The sequence below is a fragment of the Schistocerca piceifrons genome, chromosome 4, assembly GCF_021461385.2.
Source record: "Schistocerca piceifrons isolate TAMUIC-IGC-003096 chromosome 4, iqSchPice1.1, whole genome shotgun sequence".
NCBI classification, from domain to species: Eukaryota; Metazoa; Arthropoda; class Insecta; order Orthoptera; family Acrididae; genus Schistocerca; species Schistocerca piceifrons.
The window spans coordinates 550,147,766-550,171,104 of NC_060141.1; the positions used below are offsets into that span (position 1 = coordinate 550,147,766).

The 23,339-nt window shown below is 44.3% G+C and overlaps 1 protein-coding gene across 1 annotated transcript in view; it reads left to right on the forward strand.

Annotated features, from left to right (window-relative positions):
- The window catches only part of LOC124795468 (5-formyltetrahydrofolate cyclo-ligase-like), a 98,010-nt gene that overhangs the window by 40,311 nt on the left and 34,360 nt on the right, over positions 1–23,339 (forward strand). The window contains exon 3 of the mRNA XM_047259501.1: positions 15,866–15,993. Coding sequence (XP_047115457.1) covers positions 15,866–15,993 — 128 coding nt within the window. The remainder of the gene's footprint in view (positions 1–15,865; positions 15,994–23,339) is intronic.

The window sequence follows — 23,339 nt, forward strand, 5'->3', positions numbered from 1 at the left end:
AATGCAGGTGGACTGCGGCATTTGGCCACTAATTCACTTGTCTAGAATGTCAGATAAAAATCATCTGAGACATATGTGGGTGAAAGACAAGAAAGAAAGATTTTGTTTACTATTTATAAAATTTTTCGTATTTTACGTAATTTAATGGTAGTCTGCAATCTTGATGTTGTTGCAGAACGTACATTTTTAAACAAGTAATTTAAGTTTAAAAAAAGGTGATCCTACTGTGTTTTACTACGTAAGTGTCTCTGACTATCCAGAACACTTTCCATCGGATTCTCAGAATGCAACCCTCCAGATTTAATATAGCTCAAACTCAGCCCTTTTAAATTTCTGTTACTTAATATGCAATTTACATACACTGGTAAGCCAAAACTTTGTGACAGCTTGCTTAATAGTATGTTTTTTCGGCTTTGGAACGCAATACTGTTGCGATTCGACTAGTTCTTGATCCGTTTTCGGGAGTATGTGGCACCTTATGTCAACGCACTGGTCATGGTAAATTACGAGTCGGTGGTCATGCAAGTGTGGTGGCTAAGACATGAACGTGAATTCACTATCATGCTCAGAAATCCACTATAGTACGAGCCTGGTCTTGTTAACGAACAGTTACCCTTCTGGAAGATGCCTCCTCTGTCGGGATAAACATCAAGCGTGACAGGATGCGGGTGACCTGCAATAATCTTCACACATATTCCACAATTATCATGGCGCCTTGGATTACCACTACAGGGCCGATTAAAGCCCAGGTATATTCCCTCCCCCCTCCCCCCCCCCCCCCCCCATATTACAATACTGACCCCAACGGCCTGCGTCCGTGCCACAATGAAAGTTTCGAGTAGTTGTTCGCCTGGGTGGCGGCGTCTTCGAACAATACTATAAAACTGTTGCAAAAATAAATAAATAAATAAAAAAGATTTATACGACCAGGCGATAATTTTCCATTTATTCACGATTCAGTTTAGATGATGCCGTACGCAATACAGTCGTAATTGACGATCTCACAGGATCAACATTGCAAACCGTAGCGGTCGTTTGCTTTGGGGTTCCATGTTCGACAGTGTATGCCAAACGATGGGCTCCCAAACACTTGTGCTTGCACCAGCACTGTACTTTGTCGCCACATCTGTCACAGATCTCCTTCTATACTGTAGGAAAGCTTCCAACCTGCATGTTCTGTGATGAGACGCGGATGTCCAACGCCTAATCGCTTAATCGTGGTTTCACAGTCCTTCAGCCACTTTACGGAGATAATAACAACGGCAGCACGCGAACAGCCGACCAGGTTCGCCGTCTCCGAGATGCTCGTTCGCAGCCGCCAGCTAATGACAATCTGCCGTTTATCAAAGTCGCGTAAGTCAGTAGATTTACCCACTTGCAATCCGTATTGTCCGTTGAATGATTCCACAGTCGTCTCTGCTTCCCTTATATACCACGGGCGTTCAATACGCTATGCCAAAATTTTTTCTCTCGGCCAGTTTCGGTTGAAAAACGCGCAGTTTGTTGTGGGACATATTGGACTATTCCCGCTTAAGCGCCTATAGTCATGAAGTCCCGATGGGTGGTGGCGCTATAGATAGCGTTCAAACAGCGTCTGTAACGCATGTGCAGAGAGCTGCCACTGAGTTTCTTTTGGCAGAAAACCAGACGTGTCAGATATTTGCAGTCCTTGCACAACGCGTACAGAGAGCTGGCAGTGAACAAAAGCACGGCGAGCCGTTGGGGGAGGCGTCTGTCATCATCGTAACAAGATGACACACACCTGTCCGATATCCCGCGTGCAAGCCAGCCGCGCACAGCTCTGACTCCTACAGTGTTGGAACGTGCAGACACTGTCTTTCGACCTGACCAACGGATCACAGTCAAACACCTTGTGCAACTGGACATCTCTGTTGGTCGTGCTGACGCACTCGCCACCAGTTGTGCTGCTCAAAGATGTGTGTCACATGGTTCCTCGCCGCCGAACAGAAGACCATAAAGAGCAACGAAGGACCATCTGTACGGAACTGCTTGCGCGTTACGAAGCTGATCGTGACAGTTTTTTGTCAATCATTGTCGCAGGCGATGAAACATGGGTTCCTCACTTCGAACTAGAAGTAGCTCCACACCACCTCTCCTCCGAAGAAAAAGTTCAATTCCGCACCCTCAGCCGGTAGAGTTATGACGACGATCTTCTCGGACTGTGAAGGGTTATTCTCATTGATGCCCTTCCTCATTGTGCAACGATCAACGGGAAGTGTGTTGTGCTACCTTAAGGAAACTAAAGAATCGACTTCAGCGTTTTCGTCGCCGCTAAAATGCAAACGAACTTGTTCTTCACCGTGGCAACTCAAGCCCTTACAGAAGTCTGCACACCCGGGACGAGCTCACAAAACGTCATTGAACTGTTTTTCATCGTCTACCATACATCGCGGATCTCACGCCTTCCGACGTCCATCTGGCCTAATGAAGGATGCAGTTCGCAGGAAGCAGTAAGTGTTTTAAGGGGAGGTTGTTGATGCAGCAAGACGCTGGCTCCGACGTCGACCAGTAGAGTGCTACCAGGAAGGCATACAGACCTTCCCAGTAAGGTGGCGCAACGCCGTCGCATTATGTTGAAAAATAGGATTTTTTAGCCCACAAATTGAGGAATAATATCGTGTAGTGGAATCCTGAATGAAATCAACATGATTCCAGAGAAAAATAAAATGTGTTCCATTACTTATTGACCGCCCTCGCTCTTTCCTTACCGATTGACGTGGTCGCATCGTCAACGTCAACGTCAACGTCGTCAGACGGCACTGAATCCCGCGGTGGGCAACGGTCAGAATGTTTCGGCTTATCAGTGTAATATTAGTGCTTATAAGGAAAATATTTAATTATTAAGCAGTTAAAGAAGAAAATTAAGTGAAAATAATTTATCGATACTGTAACCTCCCCATACGAAATATAAAAAAAAAAAAAAAAAATGAAAATGAGCCAAGCGTAAACTCCCCACAAAAATAATGATTAAAAATGAATTTTTTTTTATATTGTAACCTCTGAACAAAATTGGCTCCCATTTATAATCTCTGTGCAGAAATGCATTCACATTTAATGTAACCACAAAATTCAATTCCTAAACCCGGAATTAATAAAGAAAATTCAATAACCTGGTAAATTTTATGACGACAGCAACGCTGTGCCTTGGCCCTGTATTCTGACTGAAAAAGGAAAAGTTCTTACCTCAATAAAAACTGCAAATATATCTGCTCTTATGTAGACATTTTTTTGGCACAGCTTCGTGCAATGCTGGCGTATATATTTTTTTTCTGATTCTTGGAAGGAATGATCATGCATTGGAAATATTCTTTAAATTGAAATGAATGCTTTTCTTTAAAAAATTACTTTATATTATGAAAATTATTATTGCGGCATTTTTGAAAGAAGTTTATAACAGTTAATATACATTACAAGATATGCGCAAGGCTGCTTCTTTACCTTCTACAATAATACTCATCCTCCAGAGTCCCGACCAGAGCAGACTGCCGACACGCACGGGCACGCGCCGACTACTGCATACTACAGCTTACTAGCACGGACTGAAGACTACTGCCGACTGACTACTACTGCCGACTGACGCCGACTCGCGACAAGCAACAACTAACGACATATTGCTCTCTGGTCAGAGACTCTGCCATGCCTCGCCCATCGCCGGCAATGCATACGTCTTACAATACTACTGTTACATTAAACGACTACTTTCCGTCGCATTTTTTGTTATACACGTTTTTCAGTCCTTATTTTTTACACAGTTTTACGAAACCATACAGTTAATGATCATCTGCAGCGCATTAAATTGCAACCAGGAGACACAGAGCAGTCCGAAGACGGACTAATATTCTTTAGCTAACCACGTATGCGAACTCCTGCCCGTAGCGCTCCTGAAAATGTCTTGCTATCGCACCTGCCGTGACCACTCTGTGTCCCTGGAACTACAGCTCTTCGATATTCCGCGAGAGGCCGTCGCTGCAGCCAATCAGCTACGCCATGCCGTGACTTCTAAGCCAGCATCATCTTTGTCTTATTCTTTTATTTCTTCGTCGGTCACATAGCTTTTTCATTTTCTGTCTCGCCTTCTAGCGCTCTTGTTCACGTTATTGTGGTTACCACCAGCGAGGCGTCTGTCCGTGGTTTTGCCATGGCTCCTCAAGTTGTTCTTACTTACTGACATATTTATAATTGTTCCAAGGCGTTGCTACTGTTCACGGAAACCCATCTGCAGAAGACGGTCAGTTCAAGAAATTCTTGTGTTATATCTTAAACCTGCCGCCCACTGTGGCCAAGCGGTTCTAGGCGCTTGAGTCCGGAATCGCGCTGCTGCTACTGTCGCAGGTTCGAATCCTGCCTCGGGCATGGATGTGTGTGATGTCCTTAGGTTGGTTAGGCTTAATTTGTTCTACGTCTAGGGGACTGATGACGTCAGATGTTAAGTCCCGTAATGCTTAGAACCATTTGAACCATATCTTACAACCTACACCATTGCATTCGTAATTAACTACACAGTGAAACGAAATAAAGTGTACAACGTGTTACCGATTTCAGATAGCATTGTATGCGCTTCACTGTGTAAGATGGAATCGCAATTGGCTAAAACATGCATATAATAATGATCAAAGGTATCCGTACACCTATCTCTGAAAATTATTAGTATGTTGTGCGAAGACCTTTTGCCTTTGTCGACTTGAACTTTGTTAGGGGCACTTTCAATGAGTTCTCTGAATGTCACAAGAGAAACTGCAGCCCAGCCTTGATCAAAAGTCGAAACCAGAGTAGATAGTGATGTTTGACGCTCCAGTCTAGAGCGAAGTCGATGTTATAAAGCATCCCAAGGGTATTTCAGTGGGTTCAGTTCGGGACTCTCGGCAGACCAGTCAATTTCAGAAATGAAGTTGTCCACAAATCATTGCCTCTAATATGCTGCTTTATGACAGGCTGTATTATCCTGCTGACACAATCACCGTCTCCGAACTGTTCCTCTATTACACGTAGTACACAGTTCTGTAATATGTGTTCATATCTTTCCGTATTTAATGTTTTCTTAAGCACAGTGAAAGTGATGACTCACTAACCACGACAAACACCCTCATACTGTAACCCCACCTCCTCCATTCTTCGCTGTTGGCACTGCACATGATGGCAGGTAGTGTTCTCCAGACATTCACCAGACCTAAACAATTCCGTTGGGTTGCTACAGCGTATAGCGTCATTCATCGCTCCTAATCACTCGTTTCCAGTCATCCAGTGTCCGTTAGCGTCGTTCTTCACCCCACCTGAAGAATCGATTAGCAATGACCACAGAAATGTGTGGCTGTTGTACTCCTTCCTTTTTAGCTCGCTACGCACAGTCATTGTGCTATCTCTACTGCTGGTAGCACTTTGGAACTCACTCGTGATACATTCAGCTGATTTCAGGCGGATTTTTACAACCACCCTCCTCAACGGTCGACGATCCCTGTCCGTCAGTTCATAAACTCCAAGTCGTCTTGGTTTAGCTGTAGGTCTACCTTCGCGTTTTCACTTCACAGTCTCATCCCCAACAGTCGACTTAAGCAGCTTTAGGAAGTTTGAAATGTCCCTGTTGGTTCTGTCTCTCAGCTGACATCCAACGACTGCTCCATGTTCGAAGTCACAAGTCACTAAGCTGTCTCCTGCCCGGCCCATTCTGATGTTACTTCTTCACTGCTGACAGTATAATGCTCACCACATTGTTTTATACTGGTGGCTCCTCCTCCTGTATAGTGATCAATTCTACATTACAAGACGGTGTACGGATGCCTTTTATCAGGTGCTGTAGGTGTGGCTACTCCTTGCAACGTTACCGCGAGAGCGCAACATTTCAGGAATAACGTTACGTCTGTCAGCATAAGGCCTGCCATCAATGAGCGGTAGAGCCAATGAGGTGAATGGGACAGTGTGCGACTGGATGTTGGGTGTACGAGAGTTCTGTAAGTATAATGCAAAGAACTCGTCATGACCGTGTAGAGGCATGATTCTTTCTCCTAAAAGGTGACATCTGTCAAGTATCACGCATTGTTTTCTTGTGGATGACGCCATTGATTAAACGTCAGTGGTATTAACATATTTGACAGAGAACGATGAACCAGCTCTTAGCAGCAGCCGAAGTGAATTGCCAGCCGGCGACCAGTGTCTCGTTACAGCAATGCACAGTTTCTTTAATACAGTGCGTTCAGTCGTAACAGTTCATGTGCCACTTCATATTGTCTTGAATGCCCCAACTTGTTCGTGACTTATATTCTGATCGAGATGTACAACAGCATGTTTCGCTAACTGCTCTTGTTTTCCATTGAGCTGATGTATTAATTTGAAGCCTGACTGTTCAGGGGTCGCTGTTGGGAAACAGCTTGGAATCCTGTCGTCACAAATGTTGCAGTTGTGATATACGTTAACGCACTCTTCTGAAATGTACATAGGTATCAGGAACTAAGACAGACACATTTGTGAATGCTACATATAAATGAGGAAACACCTGACGAGACTGTACGGATTAAGTTCATGCAATATACAAAATCTTACGATAACAATGAGAACTCAATCGTTTCCAGAACGCAAAAACAATGTGAAATTCAAAATGGACTGTAATCTGATGTGAGATGGGTTCACAACTGTCCTGTACACAGATCAGCCAGAACATTATGACCACAGACCTTCTATCGATATAAACCCGTCCAGGCGATAGTAGCGTCACCTGGCGAGGAAAGACTACTGGTCACACACACGCACACACACACACACACACACACACACACACACACACACACACACACACACTGTTCATGTAGTATCAGTGAGCGTGCTGTCCATGTGTAGAACGGGGAAGGCGCATGATCTATCTGAGTTTAACTGAGAACAGACTGCTATGGCCCGGAAACTGGATGACTTGTGGACTGTTGTCCACAGCTGGTGGTCTAGTGGCTAGCGTTGGTGCGTCTGGATCACGGGGTCCCGGGGATTTTCTATGCCTGGGGACTGGGTGTCTGTGTTGTCCTCAGCATTTCATCATCATCATTTGTGCCAGTGACTAGATTGGATTGTGAAAACAAATGGACGGAGTAAAAATTGGGACTTTGTACGGGCGCTGATGACAGCACAGTTGAGCGCCCCACAAACCAAACATCATCATCATCTTGTAGACTGTTTGAGAAGTGCTGTGGTGAGTGCCTTCAACACGTGGCGAAACCAAGGGAAATCATGTCCAGACGTCGCGAAGGTCTGTCGACTACCCCTCATTACAGATGTCGATCGTTGTAGGCTCGGCAGGCTGGTACAATAGGACAGGGGGTGAACTGTGACGCAACTAACATCAAACTTAAATACTGGGCAGAGTACAAGTGTGTCTCAACACACGGTGCACCGAACATCCCTAACGGTGGGCCACCGCAACCGACGACCCATACACGTGGCAATGTTAACACTGCGTCGGCAGCTACGCCTGACATGATCACGTTACCATCGGCATTGGGCGCTGGCGCCTTGCAGCGCGTTGTATGGTGTGATGAATCTCGATATACACTCCTGGAAATTGAAATAAGAACACCGTGAATTCATTGTCCCAGGAAGGGGAAACTTTATTGACAAATTCCTGGGGTCAGATACATCACATGATCACACTGACAGAACCACAGGCACATAGACACAGGCAACAGAGCATGCACAATGTCGGCACTAGTACAGTGTATATCCACCTTTCGCAGCAATGCAGGCTGCTATTCTCCCATGGAGACGATCGTAGAGATGCTGGATGTAGTCCTGTGGAACGGCTTGCCGTGCCATTTCCACCTGGCGCCTCAGTTGGACCAGCGTTCGTGCTGGACGTGCAGACCGCATGAGACGACGCTTCATCCAGTCCCAAACATGCTCAATGGGGGACAGATCCGGAGATCTTGCTGGCCAGGGTAGTTGACTTACACCTTCTAGAGCACGTTGGGTGGCACGGGATACATGCGGACGTGCATTGTCCTGTTGGAACAGCAAGTTCCCTTGCCGGTCTAGGAATGGTAGAACGATGGGTTCGATGACGGTTTGGATGTACAGCACACTATTCAGTGTCCCCTCGACGATCACCAGTGGTGTACGGCCAGTGTAGGAGATCGCTCCCCACACCATGATGCCGGGTGTTGGCCCAGTGTGCCTCGGTCGTATGCAGTCCTGATTGTGGCGCTCACCTGCACGGCGCCAAACACGCATACAACCATCATTGGCACCAAGGCAGAAGCGACTCTCATCGCTGAAGACGGTGTGCGGGACCGTAGCCCAACTTCATGGAGACGGTTGCGAATGGTCCTCGCCGATACCCCAGGAGCAACAGTGTCCCTAATTTGCTGGGAAGTGGCGGTGCGGTCCCCTATGGCACTGCGTAGGATCCTACGGTCTTGGCGTGCATCCGTGCGTCGCTGCGGTCCGATCCCAGGTCGACGGGCACGTGCACCTTCCGCCGACCACTGGCAACAACATCGATGTACTGTGGAGACCTCACGCCCCACGTGTTAAGTAATTCGGCAGTACGTCCACCCGGCCTCCCGCATGCCCACTATACGCCCTCGCTCAAAGTCCGTCAACTGCACATACGGTTCACGTCCACGCTGTCGCGGCATGCTACCAGTGTTAAAGACTGCGATGGAGCTCCGTATGCCACGGCAAACTGGCTGACACTGACGGCGGCGGTGCACAAATGCTGCGCAGCTAGCGCCATTCGACGGCCAAAACCGCGGTTCCTGGTGTGTCCGCTGTGCCGTGCGTGTGATCATTGCTTGTACAGCCCTCTCGCAGTGTCCGGAGCAAGTATGGTGGGTCTGACACACCGGTGTCAATGTGTTCTTTTTTCCATTTCCAGGAGTGTAGTTTTCATCATGCCGTTGGGAGGGCGTGAATCCGTCTTTTCCAGGGGAACAAGACATTGACACAAGTACTGCGGGAAAGAGAGAAGCTGGTGACGGCTCCATTATGCTCTGGGAAACGTTCATGTCCATCCATGGGTCCAGTGATCCTCGTGCAAGGCACCATGAGAAGTATCGTACGTTGGTTGTATACCACGTACAACCCTCAATTACGATCATGTTTCCCGAAGCCAATGGCATTTTTCAACAAGATAATGCGCCATGTCACAAGGCCGTGAGTGTGGTGGAATGATTCAAGGACCACAGTGTCGAGTTCCAATTGATGTGCTGTCCCCTAAATGCCCTCCTCCCCGGAATTTATGGGAATTAGATGACTTGCGTGTCCAGACGTGGTGCCAACTCCCTCCAGAGTGTAATGGTTCTTTATTTACGTGACCGTTACCGCACATAGTACTACTTTTCTGCGAAGTAAGACATATTTTTGTGACGATATTCACTTTTGGTTTTATTAATGTATAGGTACTCCGATGTATCGATATATTACAGTGATATGGTTCTTGTGTGCATTTATTTCTGTGAGATTGTCAAAATCTTTGACTTACTTCTAACCGTTTTGGCGTGAATACGCACAGAGTAGTCTTGGTTTCATTTTGCAGAAGTTAAGTTGTTATTTCGCTTTGTAAAAGAACAGTCAAGTCTTGTGTTTGGTTAAAGTGGAAATTAAATACATGAAGATTGATACAAAACTGTTTTCTTGATGATGTGACGGTTAAGAAGTATATGTGAATTTACAAGAAGTTTAATAAAAATGTGGATCGTGAACACCAAGTCAAAAATTATTTCTACAATACCATTGTTCTGATCTGGGATTGTTTGATCATTAAGAATTTCCTGAAAAACGCATTCGTTAGGTCTTCAAATATTGCTAAAATACAGATCTGGACATTCTAGCAGTCAAAGTGGAGTCACCCTAGAATCAACAAGATGAGCCATAACAACTTAGACGAAATCTCCGTGGGAATCCATTCAAGATAAGTGCCAAAATTAATGACTTTTTTACAGTGACTTCATTATTTCCATTCTGACGATACTATCCACAGTCAATAACTTTGTTGTTGCTCGATAAAGCGAATATATGATGCGTGAACAACATTATTAATTTGATTTCTAACCTACTTTGCAAGTGGTGGTATTGTTAGAAGAGACCTACCAAGGCCTCATTGCTTCCATACCACGACGCGTCGCCGCTATTATCTGTGCCAAAGGTGGACATACGGGCTATTAGGTAGGTGTTCATAATGTTCCGACTGATCAGTGTAATTGAAAAACATATTAGTTATCGCGAACAGCTCTTAATATTTTTTATTGTTTGCGATCATAATTTCGAGTATTCCGGATTTTCGATCAAAAATCAAAAATTCATTTTTTTATTGGTGTTTACAATGCCTTTGTTTATGCAGCTTCTATACCTGCACGGTTCAATGTCCTTCACACGCTTGCATGTTTAAGGGAACAGACACTGTCTTTGACGATTACAGCAGTGGTAAACATTACGAAATAGATTTGCGTTCTGTGACGGTGCTTTGACGTCAGATATTTGCGACACATGAAAATTTGTGCCGGACAGAGATTCATATACGGATTTTCCTTTTATCGTGAGCGGTTGCCTAATCAAATCGGCTATCCGAGCACGCCTCGCGGCCGATCCAAACTTTCATATATCACTTCATCACAACTCTTATGCTCGCATAATTCGTGATTCCCGCACAGGTTGACAAAAACTATATCGTAATTTTAGTAATGTCTTTTTAAGCTGCACAGTTCACAGAGACGGGAAGTCTTAGCTGATAGCTCCCCACACCTTAAGAATGGGACTTGTCCCCAGTTCGCCGCGAGAATCGCCCGACAATGGACATCCGGGGTAAGAGAGAATCACGCTTCATCGCTCAACACAGTGAGAATCCGCTTATCAGCAGTCCATGCTTCCCTCTGCAAACGTTGCCGTCTGCTAGTCTCCCACTAATGGTGCGGGATGTCACAGACTGGATCAACGGGTCCATTACTTGTTCTCGTATGGCAGGCGCTGATGTGAAGGGGTTATGATGTACTTGGTGCACAGTATGAGGATCCTCCCTTGTGATGGGCCGGCCAAGGTGGCCGTGCGGTTAAAGGCGCTGCAGTCTGGAACCGCAAGACCGCTACGGTCGCAGTTTCGAATCCTGCCTCGGGCATGGATGTTTGTGATGTCCTTAGGTTAGTTAGGTTTAACTAGTTCTAAGTTCTAGGGGACTAATGACCTCAGCAGTTGAGTCCCATAGTGCTGAGAGCCATTTGAACCTTGTGATGGTCAGACGTCGGCGACCGGAAACTGAATGACAAGTATGTCTGCCCTCAAGTTCACGTTCCGTCAAACCTCAAGCCACTGTCACTTCCAGATGCACCAAAAATCGAGATATTGCACGATTCGACCGAACGCGTAAATGGAGTCCCACACTGTCAGGTGCTGATAACATTGTCTAATACGAATGTGCGGTATCTCTGTGTCTTTCAGTGTTCACTCAACACCTGACGCTTTTTACCCTTATATAGCCTACAAGTCTTGGTAACAACATTAATGGACTGTGGTGGCCGTTATGTCTGTCATAGAGAATTGCAACTCTAAAGCATTTACACACCCGCCGATAGCGTGTGCGTGTACAAGTTACACAGATGTCTACCATGTCTTCTTGGTAATTAACTTCTTATCTCCAAGCAGTGTATAATCCAACTGCCATATGTTTCCTACGTAATAAAGAGGAATGTTAGTGGTTGCACTCAAATAAGACGACCCTTGATATTGAAAAAAATTAATTTTATTTCCCTCTGATTACATGTGTTTTGCTAATATTCTAGCTTACGATAACGTCACAGTGCGGCAAACGAGGTCCACGAGAAAGACAAGCCACAGTGCATACGTCATGAGAGGAGGCCCGAGCTCGCTCGCTCAGCTCGGCAGATGAACTGCGTTTCTGCACGTGGTAACTCGTGATCGCGTATTTATGTACAAACGAGAATAACATCTTCTACTGGAATCTGCTATTACGGAGGCTTATCGATTACAAGTACAACTACGAAAAAATGTTCAAATGTGTGTGAAATCTTATGGGACTTAGCTGCTAAGGTCATCAGTCACTAAGCTTACACACTACTTAAATTATCCTAAGGACAAACACACACACCCATGCTCGAGGGAGGACTCGAACCCCCGCCGGGACCAGCCGCACAGTCCATGACTGCAGCGCCCTAGACCGCTCGGCTAATACCGCGCGGCCAACAACGAAATACATAACTTTGCGGTATGCTGTAATTTTAGATCCGTGTTCGATATAAATGGTATAACGGTATGTTTATAGCATTCCGTTTCTTCTACTTAACAGTCCTCATTTCATGCAAGATGTAGTGTCTCATGCAATAGATGGCTATTTTGGCATGATTTTAACTTTTTTGTACCCAGTAGAGACCTAACAAATTGTTAGTTGCCTTGCAGAATTCCAACCGTTGTAGGACTAATAATCAGTACGGCTCCATAACAGCGGATTCCTGCAGAAGATGCATTTCCCGTTTGTACCTAAACATGCAATCGCAAATACCGAATTGCTATTTAGCAGGTGTAGAAACGCAGTTCGTCTGATGAGCTTAGCGAGCGAGCACGAGCCTAGTCTCGTGAAGTACATGCCCCAGCCAGTCTTTCTCGTGGGCCTCGGTGTCAAAACGGTACATGATAGAGAAATAACCGAGGTCGAATATGAATTCGGTGCTAAAAGAGTGCGTGGTTTAGCTACTGTGGGCCGGCGAATAATTTGTAAAAAATCTAATTGCTGTATAAATGCTTGCATGTTGAATCCGTTTCAGGCTTTTAGAATGTTGTTAATGCTGTCTTTCGCCGTTCTCAACACTGGCTCTCTATTTACTTTTTTAGCACCCAGAAAGTGATTTAACAAAACGTGAAGCCTGCAAATAGAGTTCCTAGTGTCCACTTCATCTGAGAATACCATTATAGCTGCAGCTTATAGCTCTGAGGAATTAGGAGATTGTCCGGGATTTCTAATCAAAAACGATTTTCCAAAATAGTTGAGTATATTCTGAAATTCACTGATAAAAAACACAAGTATCCCCAACCTAACTAACAGAGCAGTTCAGAGTCTAATGCGCTGATGCAACTATAAATGTCCGAATTAAATGTTAAAATGAATGGTTCAAATGGTTCAAATGGCTCTGAGCACTATGGGACTCAACTGCTGAGGTCATTAGTCCCCTAGAACTTAGAACTAGTTAAACCTAACTAACCTAAGGACATCACAAACATCCATGCCCGAGGCAGGATTCGAACCGGCGACCGTAGCGGTCTTGCGGTTCCAGACTGCAGCGCCTTTAACCGCACGGCCACTTCGGCCGGCTTAAAATGAATGCTCGCCATAATTTGATGAGAGTATTTCATCAAACGCCACGCTAAATATTTGGTAGAATGTCTGTCCCGCGACGGCACGTGAAAATTCGACAATACGCAAACTGAAGCTAGATAATGAAAATCATCCCAGAATTAACCCTTCACTTGAAATGATTTCATGGTTCCGCGTATCTCTAGTAACTTAATACGGCATCCGAGGCTGTTTGTAGCAGTGATACCGATGCGACGCGACTCCCGACACAGATGGCGTGTCATTCAGCGTCTGGAGAGAACTGGGGCCTCCCTTCCTCGCGCAGCGTTCTTATATATAAAGCCGCGGTGCGGACGGCTAAGGGAACGCCTGATCAAATCGGCTCTCCCGACTAGCCGCTGGGCTAGTAACGCACCACTTCAAGTTACATAATAATTTATAGCTTCTTTTGCTGATGGCCGATGAAGCTCTTAATTTAAACGTGCATTCAGCACGCAGGTAAGTATTGATAATAAAATTTTGACGTGGCTAAGTTAAATATTTTGGGCGAGAGAATTAATTAAATTGCACTGCGCGCAGTAGATGAGCTCTGAACTGGCCCTTTTGAGATCCGCTATCGCTATAATTTTATAGGTATCCAAAAGAAACTTTTCACATCTTCATAGTCATAGCGGACCTCCAACCTATTTAAATCTAAACATCCTAGCCTTATTTATTAGCCTACTTAATCTATCTTGCTTCCTTCAGTTTTGAGATGAAAACCAGAAAATCATGAATTTCCACTAAAATCTTAATTTGTGAAAACCAAAGTACTGTTTTTATTAAATCATTATGAAAGATGAATCTAAATATAAATTTTGAAGTCTCTAGCTCTTTTCTGTTGCGCCAATGATTTTTTCAGAAAAACGTCCAAATTTCGAAAATGGCTGAAGTTATCGAACTGATATTTAACACACATTAATTTAGTATTATTCCTGACATGCTAGAAAAGTTTTAGGTCATTTGCTTGATTATTAAGGTATTGCGCAACATTTATGACGTCAGAGCTAGTTACAGCAGACTGGCTGGCACACAATGGAAACTGATGTGAATTTACTACAGCGTGAGTAGGCTGCTTCCCTACACTACTAGCTATAAAAGATAATAAAATATTTCTTCTTGATCTATTTATGTTCAGTGAAAAATAGCTTCGTGAAAAAATACCTCAGTGGTCGCTTGATAACGAGTATTACGCAGAGAGTGTCTCAGGTTTAAACGAAAAATACTAACAAGGGAACCTCCCCATCGCACCCCCCTCAGATTTAGTTATAATTTGGCACAGTGGATAGGCCTTGAAAAACTAAACACAGATCAATCGAGAAAACAGGAAGAAGTTGTGTGGAACTATGAAAAAATAAGCAAAATATACAAACTGAATAGTCCACTTAGGCAACATCAAGGATTAAGTGGGCTCAGGAACGCCGTGGTCCCGTGGTTAGCGTGAGCAGCTGCGAAACGAGAGGTCCTTGGTTCAAGTCTTCCCTCGAGCGAAAAGTTTTAACTTTTATTTTCAGACAATTGATAGTTCAGGCACCCACACATAACCGATTTCGCTCTCCAAAATCCCAGGACACGTTCAGATTTGCTTGGACATATGCAGGATTTGACGGTCTACCACGGAAAAATTTGAAAACGTTAAAAACGTATGATTTGACAGAGCACAGAGAAAACTGTGCGACTGTGAAACTGTTGCATTCATTTTTTGCAGTTTATGTGACACACTCTTATGTTTTCATCACTTTTTTGGGAGTGATTATCACATCCACAAGGAAACCTAAATCGGGCAAGGTAGAAGAATCTTTTTACCCATTCGCCAAGTATGCGAGTTAGGTGGGTCGACAATATATTCCTGTCATGTGACGCACATGCCATCACCAGTGCCGTATAGAATATATCAGACGTGCTTTCCTGGATCAAATGTTTTCAGTTCCCATTGAAGAGGCACGTCCTTTCGTCTACTAATCGCACGGTTTTGCGGCGCGGTCACAAAACACGGACACTAAACTTATTACAGTGAACAGAGACGTCAACGAACGAACGGACAGATCATAACTTTGCAAAAATAAAGTCAATAAACTTTTCGCTCGAGGGTAGACTTGAACCAGGGACCTCTCGCTCCGCAGCTGCTCACTCTAACCACGGGACCACGGTGCTCCTGTGCCCACATTATCCTATATGTTGCCTATGTTGCCCATGGACTACTCAGTTTGTATATTTTGCTTATTTTTTCATAGTTCCACACAACTTGTTCCTGTTTTCTCGACTGATCTGTGTTCAGTTTTTCAAGGCCTATCCACTGTGCCAAATTATAACTAAATCTGATGGGGTTGCGATTGGGAGGTTCCCTTGTAAGTAAGAATCGTTCATTTTGTTGCAGACACGCATAAATGTCACACACAGTTTGTAGACCGAACTACAAGTTACTTTGTACTGATTATGATAGATGGCACTTATTAGAAACGTTAGTGATATGTTTTCAGCAATGTGAATTTCATTGTGCTGTAACTCTGGAGCTCATTTTGTGGCCAGCAGCTCCTGCAGCGTCCCGAATACGAACGCAGCCGACGCGTCGCGGCGTACGTCAGCAAGGCGGATGAGGTCGGCACCGAGCAGCTCATACGGTGCATCATCGAGTCTGGACGGGCGTGCTTCATACCCAGGTACGTACGCTTGGTAGACAGGGCGCGTGTGCTTCCTAGGAGTGAATTATATGGTTCTCAGACGTCAGACAAATATCTGCCTTCTATCTAAGCACAGATTTTCACCAATGTCGCATGAAAATGCGAATAGGACAAGAGAAGCCACAGGCGTTTTTATTAATCAGAGAGATGCAGCACATTCAAAGTGAAATAAGACACGTGATCACTTTCAACCAATAGAGGAGTTATGAACGTCACGGATGTCATTATAAAGAAGCAGCATTATACAGGGTGGACCAAAAATCGTGCACTCGGACGCCACAACGCGACTCCTTGCACACCTGCGCTACAGAGATGTCTCTAACAAAATTTCGTACCTTGCGTATATTCGGTACAAAATTGGCGTCAAAGAAAGGAAATCTTGCAGCACTGCAATCACATACAGGGTGTTTAAAAAATGACCGGTATATTTGAAACGGCAATAAAAACTAAACGAGCAGCGATAGAAATACACCGTTTGTTGCAATATGCTTGGGACAACAGTACATTTTCAGGCGGACAAACTTTCGAAATTACAGTAGTTACAATTTTCAACAACAGATGGCGCTGCAAGTGATGTAGAAGATATAGAAGACAACGCAGTCTGTGGGTGCGCCATTCTGAACGTCGTCTTTCTGCTGTAAGCGTGTGCTGTTCACAACGTGCAAGTATGCTGTAGACAACATGGTTTATTCCTTAGAACAGAGGATTTTTCTGGTATTGGAATTCCACCGCCTAGAACACAGTGTTGTTGCAACAAGACGAAGTTTTCAACGGAGGTTTAATGTAACCAAAGGACCGAAAAGCGATACAATAAAGGATCTGTTTGAAAAATTTCAACGGACTGGGAACGTGACGGATGAACGTGCTGGAAAGGTAGGGCGACCGCGTACGGCAACCACAGAGGGCAACGCGCAGCTAGTGCAGCAGGTGATCCAACAGCGGCCTCGGGTTTCCGTTCGCCGTGTTGCAACTGCGGTCCAAATGACGCCAACGTCCACGTATCGTCTCATGCGCCAGAGTTTACACCCCTATCCATACAAAATTCAAACGCGGCAACCCCTCAGCGCCTCTACCATTGCTGCACGAGAGACATTCGCTAACAATATAGTGCACAGGATTGATGACGGCGATATGCATGTGGGCAGCATTTGGTTTACTGACGAAGCTTATTTTTACCTGGATGGCTTCGTCAATAAACAGAACTGGCGCATATGGGGAACCGAAAAGCCCCATGTTGCAGTCCCATCGTCCCTGCATCCTCAAAAAGTACTGGTCTGGGCCGCCATTTCTTCCAAAGGAATCATTGGCCCATTTTTCAGATCCGAAACGATTACTGCATCAAGCTATCTGGACATTCTTCGTGAATTTGTGGCGGTACAAACTGCCTTAGACGACACTGCGAACACCTCGTGGTTTATGCAAGATGGTGCCTGGCCACATCGCACGGCCGACGTCTTTAATTTCCTGAATGAATATTTCGATGATCGTGTGATTGCTTTGGGCTATCCGAAACATACAGGAGGCGGCGTGGATTGGCCTCCCTATTCGCCAGACATGAACCCCTGTGACTTCTTTCTGTGGGGACACTTGAAAGACCAGGTGTACCGCCAGAATCCAGAAACAATTGAACAGCTGAAGCAGTACATCTCATCTGCATGTGAAGCCATTCCGCCAGACACGTTGTCAAAGGTTTCGGGTAATTTCATTCAGAGACTACACCATATTATTGCTACGCATGGTGGATATGTGGAAAATATCGTACTATAGAGTTTCCCAGACCGCAGCGCCATCTGTTGTTGAAAATTGTAACTACTGTAATTTCGAAAGTTTGTCTGCCTGAAAATGTACTGTTGTCCCAAGCATATTGCAACAAACGGTGTATTTCTATCGCTGCTCGTTTAGTTTTTATTGCCGTTTCAAATATACCGGTCATTTTTGAAACACCCTGTATATGGTAAGTATACTTATATGGATATGGTGTCTGTTCTTTCGGACATGCCAGAAACAACAGACACCATTGATGACCTACAGCTGTCTGCAACGAAATTAGAATTATATTGAAACCTTCAGCTGTTGACGGGCGTTGGTATACATCAACGGGGACAGGTGAAAATGTGTGCCCCGACCGGGACTTGAACCCGGGATCTCCTGCTTACATCGTAGACGCTCTATCCATCTGAGCCACTGAGAACACAGAGGATAGTACCAATGCAGGGACTATCTCGAGCACGCCTCCCGCGAGACCTACATTCTCACCTTGTATGTCCGCACACTACATTCGTAGTGTCCCACCCCAACAGAGTCATTACTCGTGGAAGACATTCTTATCAAGTCTCGTAAGAGTTCGGGGAATATGTGCGCATCCGCACAGAAGGAGGTCATGGTCGGTATTGCCAGAACGATATATTTATATGGATATGGTGTCTGTTCTTTCGGACATATCCGGATATGTAGTTTGTGGACATAGAAGGTGAGAATGTAGGTCTCGCGGGAGGCGTGCTCGAGATAGCCGGCACGGTAGCTCAGCGTGTTCGGTCAGAGAGCTGCGTGCTCTCTGTAATAAAAACAACTGAGTCAAGGAATCAACGATCAACTTGAACGGATGTCTCGTGACGTCCGCCGAGACCAAACGCAACGAACTGCCGGCTCAGTAGCTCAGCGTGTTCGGTCAGAGGGTTTGGTTACCCTCTGTAATAAAAGAAATGAGTGAACGGATGAACGAACAACCTGAACGAGTGTCATCGGACGTCCGCCACGAACAAATTGAACGCCGGCACGGTAGCTCAGCGTGTTCGGTCAGAGGGCTAGCTGCACTCTGTAATGAAAAAAAACTGAATTAATGGATCAACAACGAACTGAAACGGGTGTCTTTCAACGACCGCCCAGAGCGGATACAACGAAGGAGAACGAACAAAATGAGATTTTAAAAAAATAAAAATGGATAAAGCGTCTGCCATGTAAGCAGGAGATCCCGGGTTCGAGTCCCAGTCGGGTCAAACATTTTGACCTTTCCCCGTTGTTATATATCAACGCCCGTCAACAGCTGAAGGTATTAATATAATTCTAATTTCGTTTATATGTTAAGTGTCTTTATTCAATATTGTCTGGTTGTGCCATCTAGTTAGTACAGTCGATAGAGTTTTGCGTTAAAATACCCGAGTTTGGAAATACCATTTCGAATACAGGTGCATTTTTTTGATTTTTTACTTTCAGGATGGGTGGTACCCAGCGCAACACAATTTAACGAGCACTTTTTCGAAATGCCGTAATTGTCCACCATTTCGACGTAGAAGTTTTAAATTTGACTCGAAGGTATCTCCAACATTCCGCTGTAATGGCGCAAAAGCGTGGCGTCCTAGTCACCCTCGGGTTCGGTGACGCTTGAAACAGCAAGGTGTTAAAAATGGGAATAAACGACCAGAGCTCAGAAGTTCATGTGAGGTACAACGTGGGTTATTGATGTAATATTGGTATCAAAATTTACCACAATTCTACCGAATGCCACAGTGACGTGTCACACTGGAGAAAACAGTCAAAGCCTCTCTTGCATGTCACCCCTTCTTTTGACGCCTCTGCGACGGAGGCGAGGTTCGCCCGGCCAGCGTCGAAATCACACGGTTTTCTTGTGGGTGACCGAGAAAGTATTTGAGAAACACTGCCGCTCAGAATCTACACGAAAAGGCCTTACGGAATAGCATAAAGGGTGTCATCAAAATCTCCCCTTTTCTTGTGGCATTTATTCCCACACATTTCGCGGTGAAAGACAACAGTTCGCAGCATGATGTGCAACAGGATGATGATCTTGACAATATTTTTAATTTTTAGTCTTCGACTTGAGCATGTCTGCTCGTAATTTTGACCATTGCCTGCTCACAGTGTAACTTAATGGTTGTTAAAATTTCATTCTGATGAAGACATCAGAGGTGTCGAAACCTAGGTGAATGTAATAAAAATTATTTGCAACCGGTATTTCTCCGTTGAAACATGTGTACGGTTGCTGAGAGACAACCATGTTTAAAACTAGTCTTAACAACATTTGTCACTGCAGACACTCCTCGAACGATTCAACCCTTGTCTAAGGTCATCGTTGGCCAGCAACGTCAGTGGACCTGGTCGCATCCCTCTGGAGCGCTGTGCGACCACAGTTTTTGCTCTAGTGTACAAGGCTGCACTTAAACAACTAGGGCCCGCCATCTGATAAATTTCGTGCGGGTCGTAGTGCTCCAATCGGTCCACTCAGCCGGTACCCAAGGCCCCACGGCTGAGGCCGCGGGCACCGTTGTGGAGGTCTTCTCTCCTTTTTCCTTGAGATACAGCTCTGATTACTTAGTGAAATTATGATACATTAAATTATAAAATGGAAAATTATAAAATATTACTTTACAAGAAGTGAAAGAAGAAGATAGGGAAGACTAATGCAGGAGACAGTTGTCCCTTCGCCGGCGCTATTCAGGGAGCTGGTCTCGGAATGTGTCACCGAACTCGACGTCTCTGGCCAGCGCGTCCCATTATTACTTTATTACACGAGATAATTCACGTCTCCGATGTCACGATTTGATTCATCTCTCGCAGAAGTGTTCTAATATCTAGGTTTTGTTTGTGTTTCTATGCGTGTTGATTAGCTAGATTACTTGTGTAAAAGTTTTTCTACGTTAATGTAGTCTAATTACAAGTTAATATGGCACGTGGTATAATAACTAGCCGTGATTCATGCAACTTAATCTCTTAATACATTTCTATTATACTTTATTTATGTATTATTGTTTCTGGTTTCAGTGTCGTATGCTGTATGAGTTCAGTGTTATTTTTGTCTCGTTATTATATTTGTGTTAATGAGCCAGATTACTTGTGTTACAGATTTTCTGTGTTAATGCAGTCTGTTATATCTTCACAGAAGAAATTAAGAGTAAAGAAGATTTCTGGCGCAACATTAAATCGCAGCACCATAAGTCAAAACAAACTAAAAACTGCAAGGAAAGATAGGCCAACTTCCAAAAGAACGGACTTCCACTTATATGAAGTTGACTTGAATGTAAAGGGTGTATGAAGATGTGTGAGAAACTTTAGGGATTTATTCTTGACAGCGAAACTTTGCAAAAGGTTCATATGAACATGGGACCGAAAATTCTTCGTTGGTAATGTGTGAAAGTATTATTCATGGCACAGAAGTGACACCAAACACATTTACGTTTACAGAAACTGCTCGAAGTAATCACCTCCTGCTTCCATGAATCCCCTGAGCCTGTGTTCTTTACTTCGCTATACGTTATAGCAAACTCCTGGCGTTGTCCCTTTTTGGTCAAATCAATTTTGGATACGCTCCCTCAATACACAGACATTCGGTATGAGAGCTGAAAAGATTTAAAATGTCACCAAAGGAAAAAAATTATTGGATTCAAATTGGGAGATTGGGCAGGCCTTGCAATAGATCTTCGTGATCAATCCGCCTGTTCAGTGTTTGTCCAAATACTATCAAACTACCCGTGCAAAGTCAGATGGAGAACCATCGTGCATAAACCTCACTCGTTGGATGACGTCTAGTGGTGTTTTATGAGGTAAAGGAAGCAACTCATGTCTGACAAGCTGCATCTACGATTGTCCAGTCAGGCGTTGTAGAAAGACATAGGAGTCGATGATGTGGACACGAATGATTCCACCCCACACGTTGAGGCTGAACCTCTGCTGATATCCGTCTTGTGGCACTTCATGGAAGTTTTCGTAAGCCCATTCGTGATTGTTAAGACAATTGGAGATCCCATCACTTTACAAATAAGCCTCGTCTGTGAATAAGGTACACGTTAAAAACTGCAGAAACACATGACACTGCCCTAATGTGCGTTGACAGAAAATTATTCTCGGCTGAAAGTCCGCCATACATAATCCTTGCACCTGTCGAAGATTTTAATGCAGAATATTCCAGATCGTCATTTGATTAATGCTTCCATTGCCATGAGTTTCGGGCACAGTGCGAAGAACCCGTTCTTCGAGCTTAGTCGTTCGTTCATTACATTGTCTCCCAGCATCAATAACTCTCTTCTCAAATGAGTCTCTCGCTTGCAAGAGTTGGTGGAGTTGTGCAAATGTTCTTGCACAAGGTTGTCTCCCAGGGTAACGATCAGCATGACAGTGAATTTCTGCGCCCACATTCCACCTGCTAAGCCGCACGTATAGTGTACTCACATATCCGTCGTTTCAGACACAAAATAAATCGTTGTGATATGTAGCGATAGGAGTTCCTTTAGAACAGAATGAACGAGACAAAGCTAAATAAATACCATGGCCAACTGCAAACAAGAATGTGAGTAAAAATGGACGTTTGAGGTTAATTACATTACCAGGAGTCATTAGGGTAATTTCTTTCACACATCCATGACGAAGGGTTTCTGACCCATGTTCAGATGAGCTTTGTGTAAAGTTTTGATGACGGAAACAAATCGCTAAAGTATCTAATACGTGTGTATACACCACGTGCATTATGCAGTTTCTGAACGAAATCATAGTATATATTATACTGCTTTCCAGGCCAATGTAAGGAATTTCGTATTATCTGCTGTTGAATAAATTCAGTATTTTCAGAAGGAAGAGAAAGAGTTTAGTGTCGCTGGCTACCCATGTGTAGACCCAGGGTTCGAAGCCCGACGATCATTTCAAATTTTTCTGCTGTCGGAAAATATCGAAGGTGCTCTACTCTTCATTGTGAGGCCTAATGAATGTCGCTTGATGAAAATAAGCTGCCGAAGCTTGTAGCCACATGGCACTTATTTATTTGTTTAGTGAAATATTCAGTTAGCTGAAAGTTGACGAGAAACTATACTGAATGCCAGTCCAGGATTATAGCGTGGATATAGTTTGCGATATTAAAAATAAGAAGCTCTTTCTGTTTTTCTATAGATATGCACTGGTTAGTGATAATATAGTTCCCAGAACGAAGCTTTCTCTCTGGAGTGAAGTTACCTGTTTTGAATGTTCATGCAGGTTAAAAATCTATGGCAGATAAGGACAGGTTTTTTCTAGAAAATTCCAAAACAGCGCACAGTACAAAATAGACTGAAAGGTTCGTGCTGGGAACAATTTCCTAGGCTATGGCTAAGTCACTTCTCTGCTGTATCGTTCCTTTGAGGCATTACTACATCAAGTATGCAATAGAGCTTCTGTGCAATTTGAATAACTGGAGAGATTTTATAGAAGAAGTGAAGCTGTTAGGACGGGCTGTTTGTCGTGCCTGGATAACTTAGCTCGTACGACAGTTGTCCGCAAGTGGTAAACTTACGAGTTGGTGTCGTCGATTGGCAACCAATTTTAATCTTCCAGGAAGTTTCAATAAC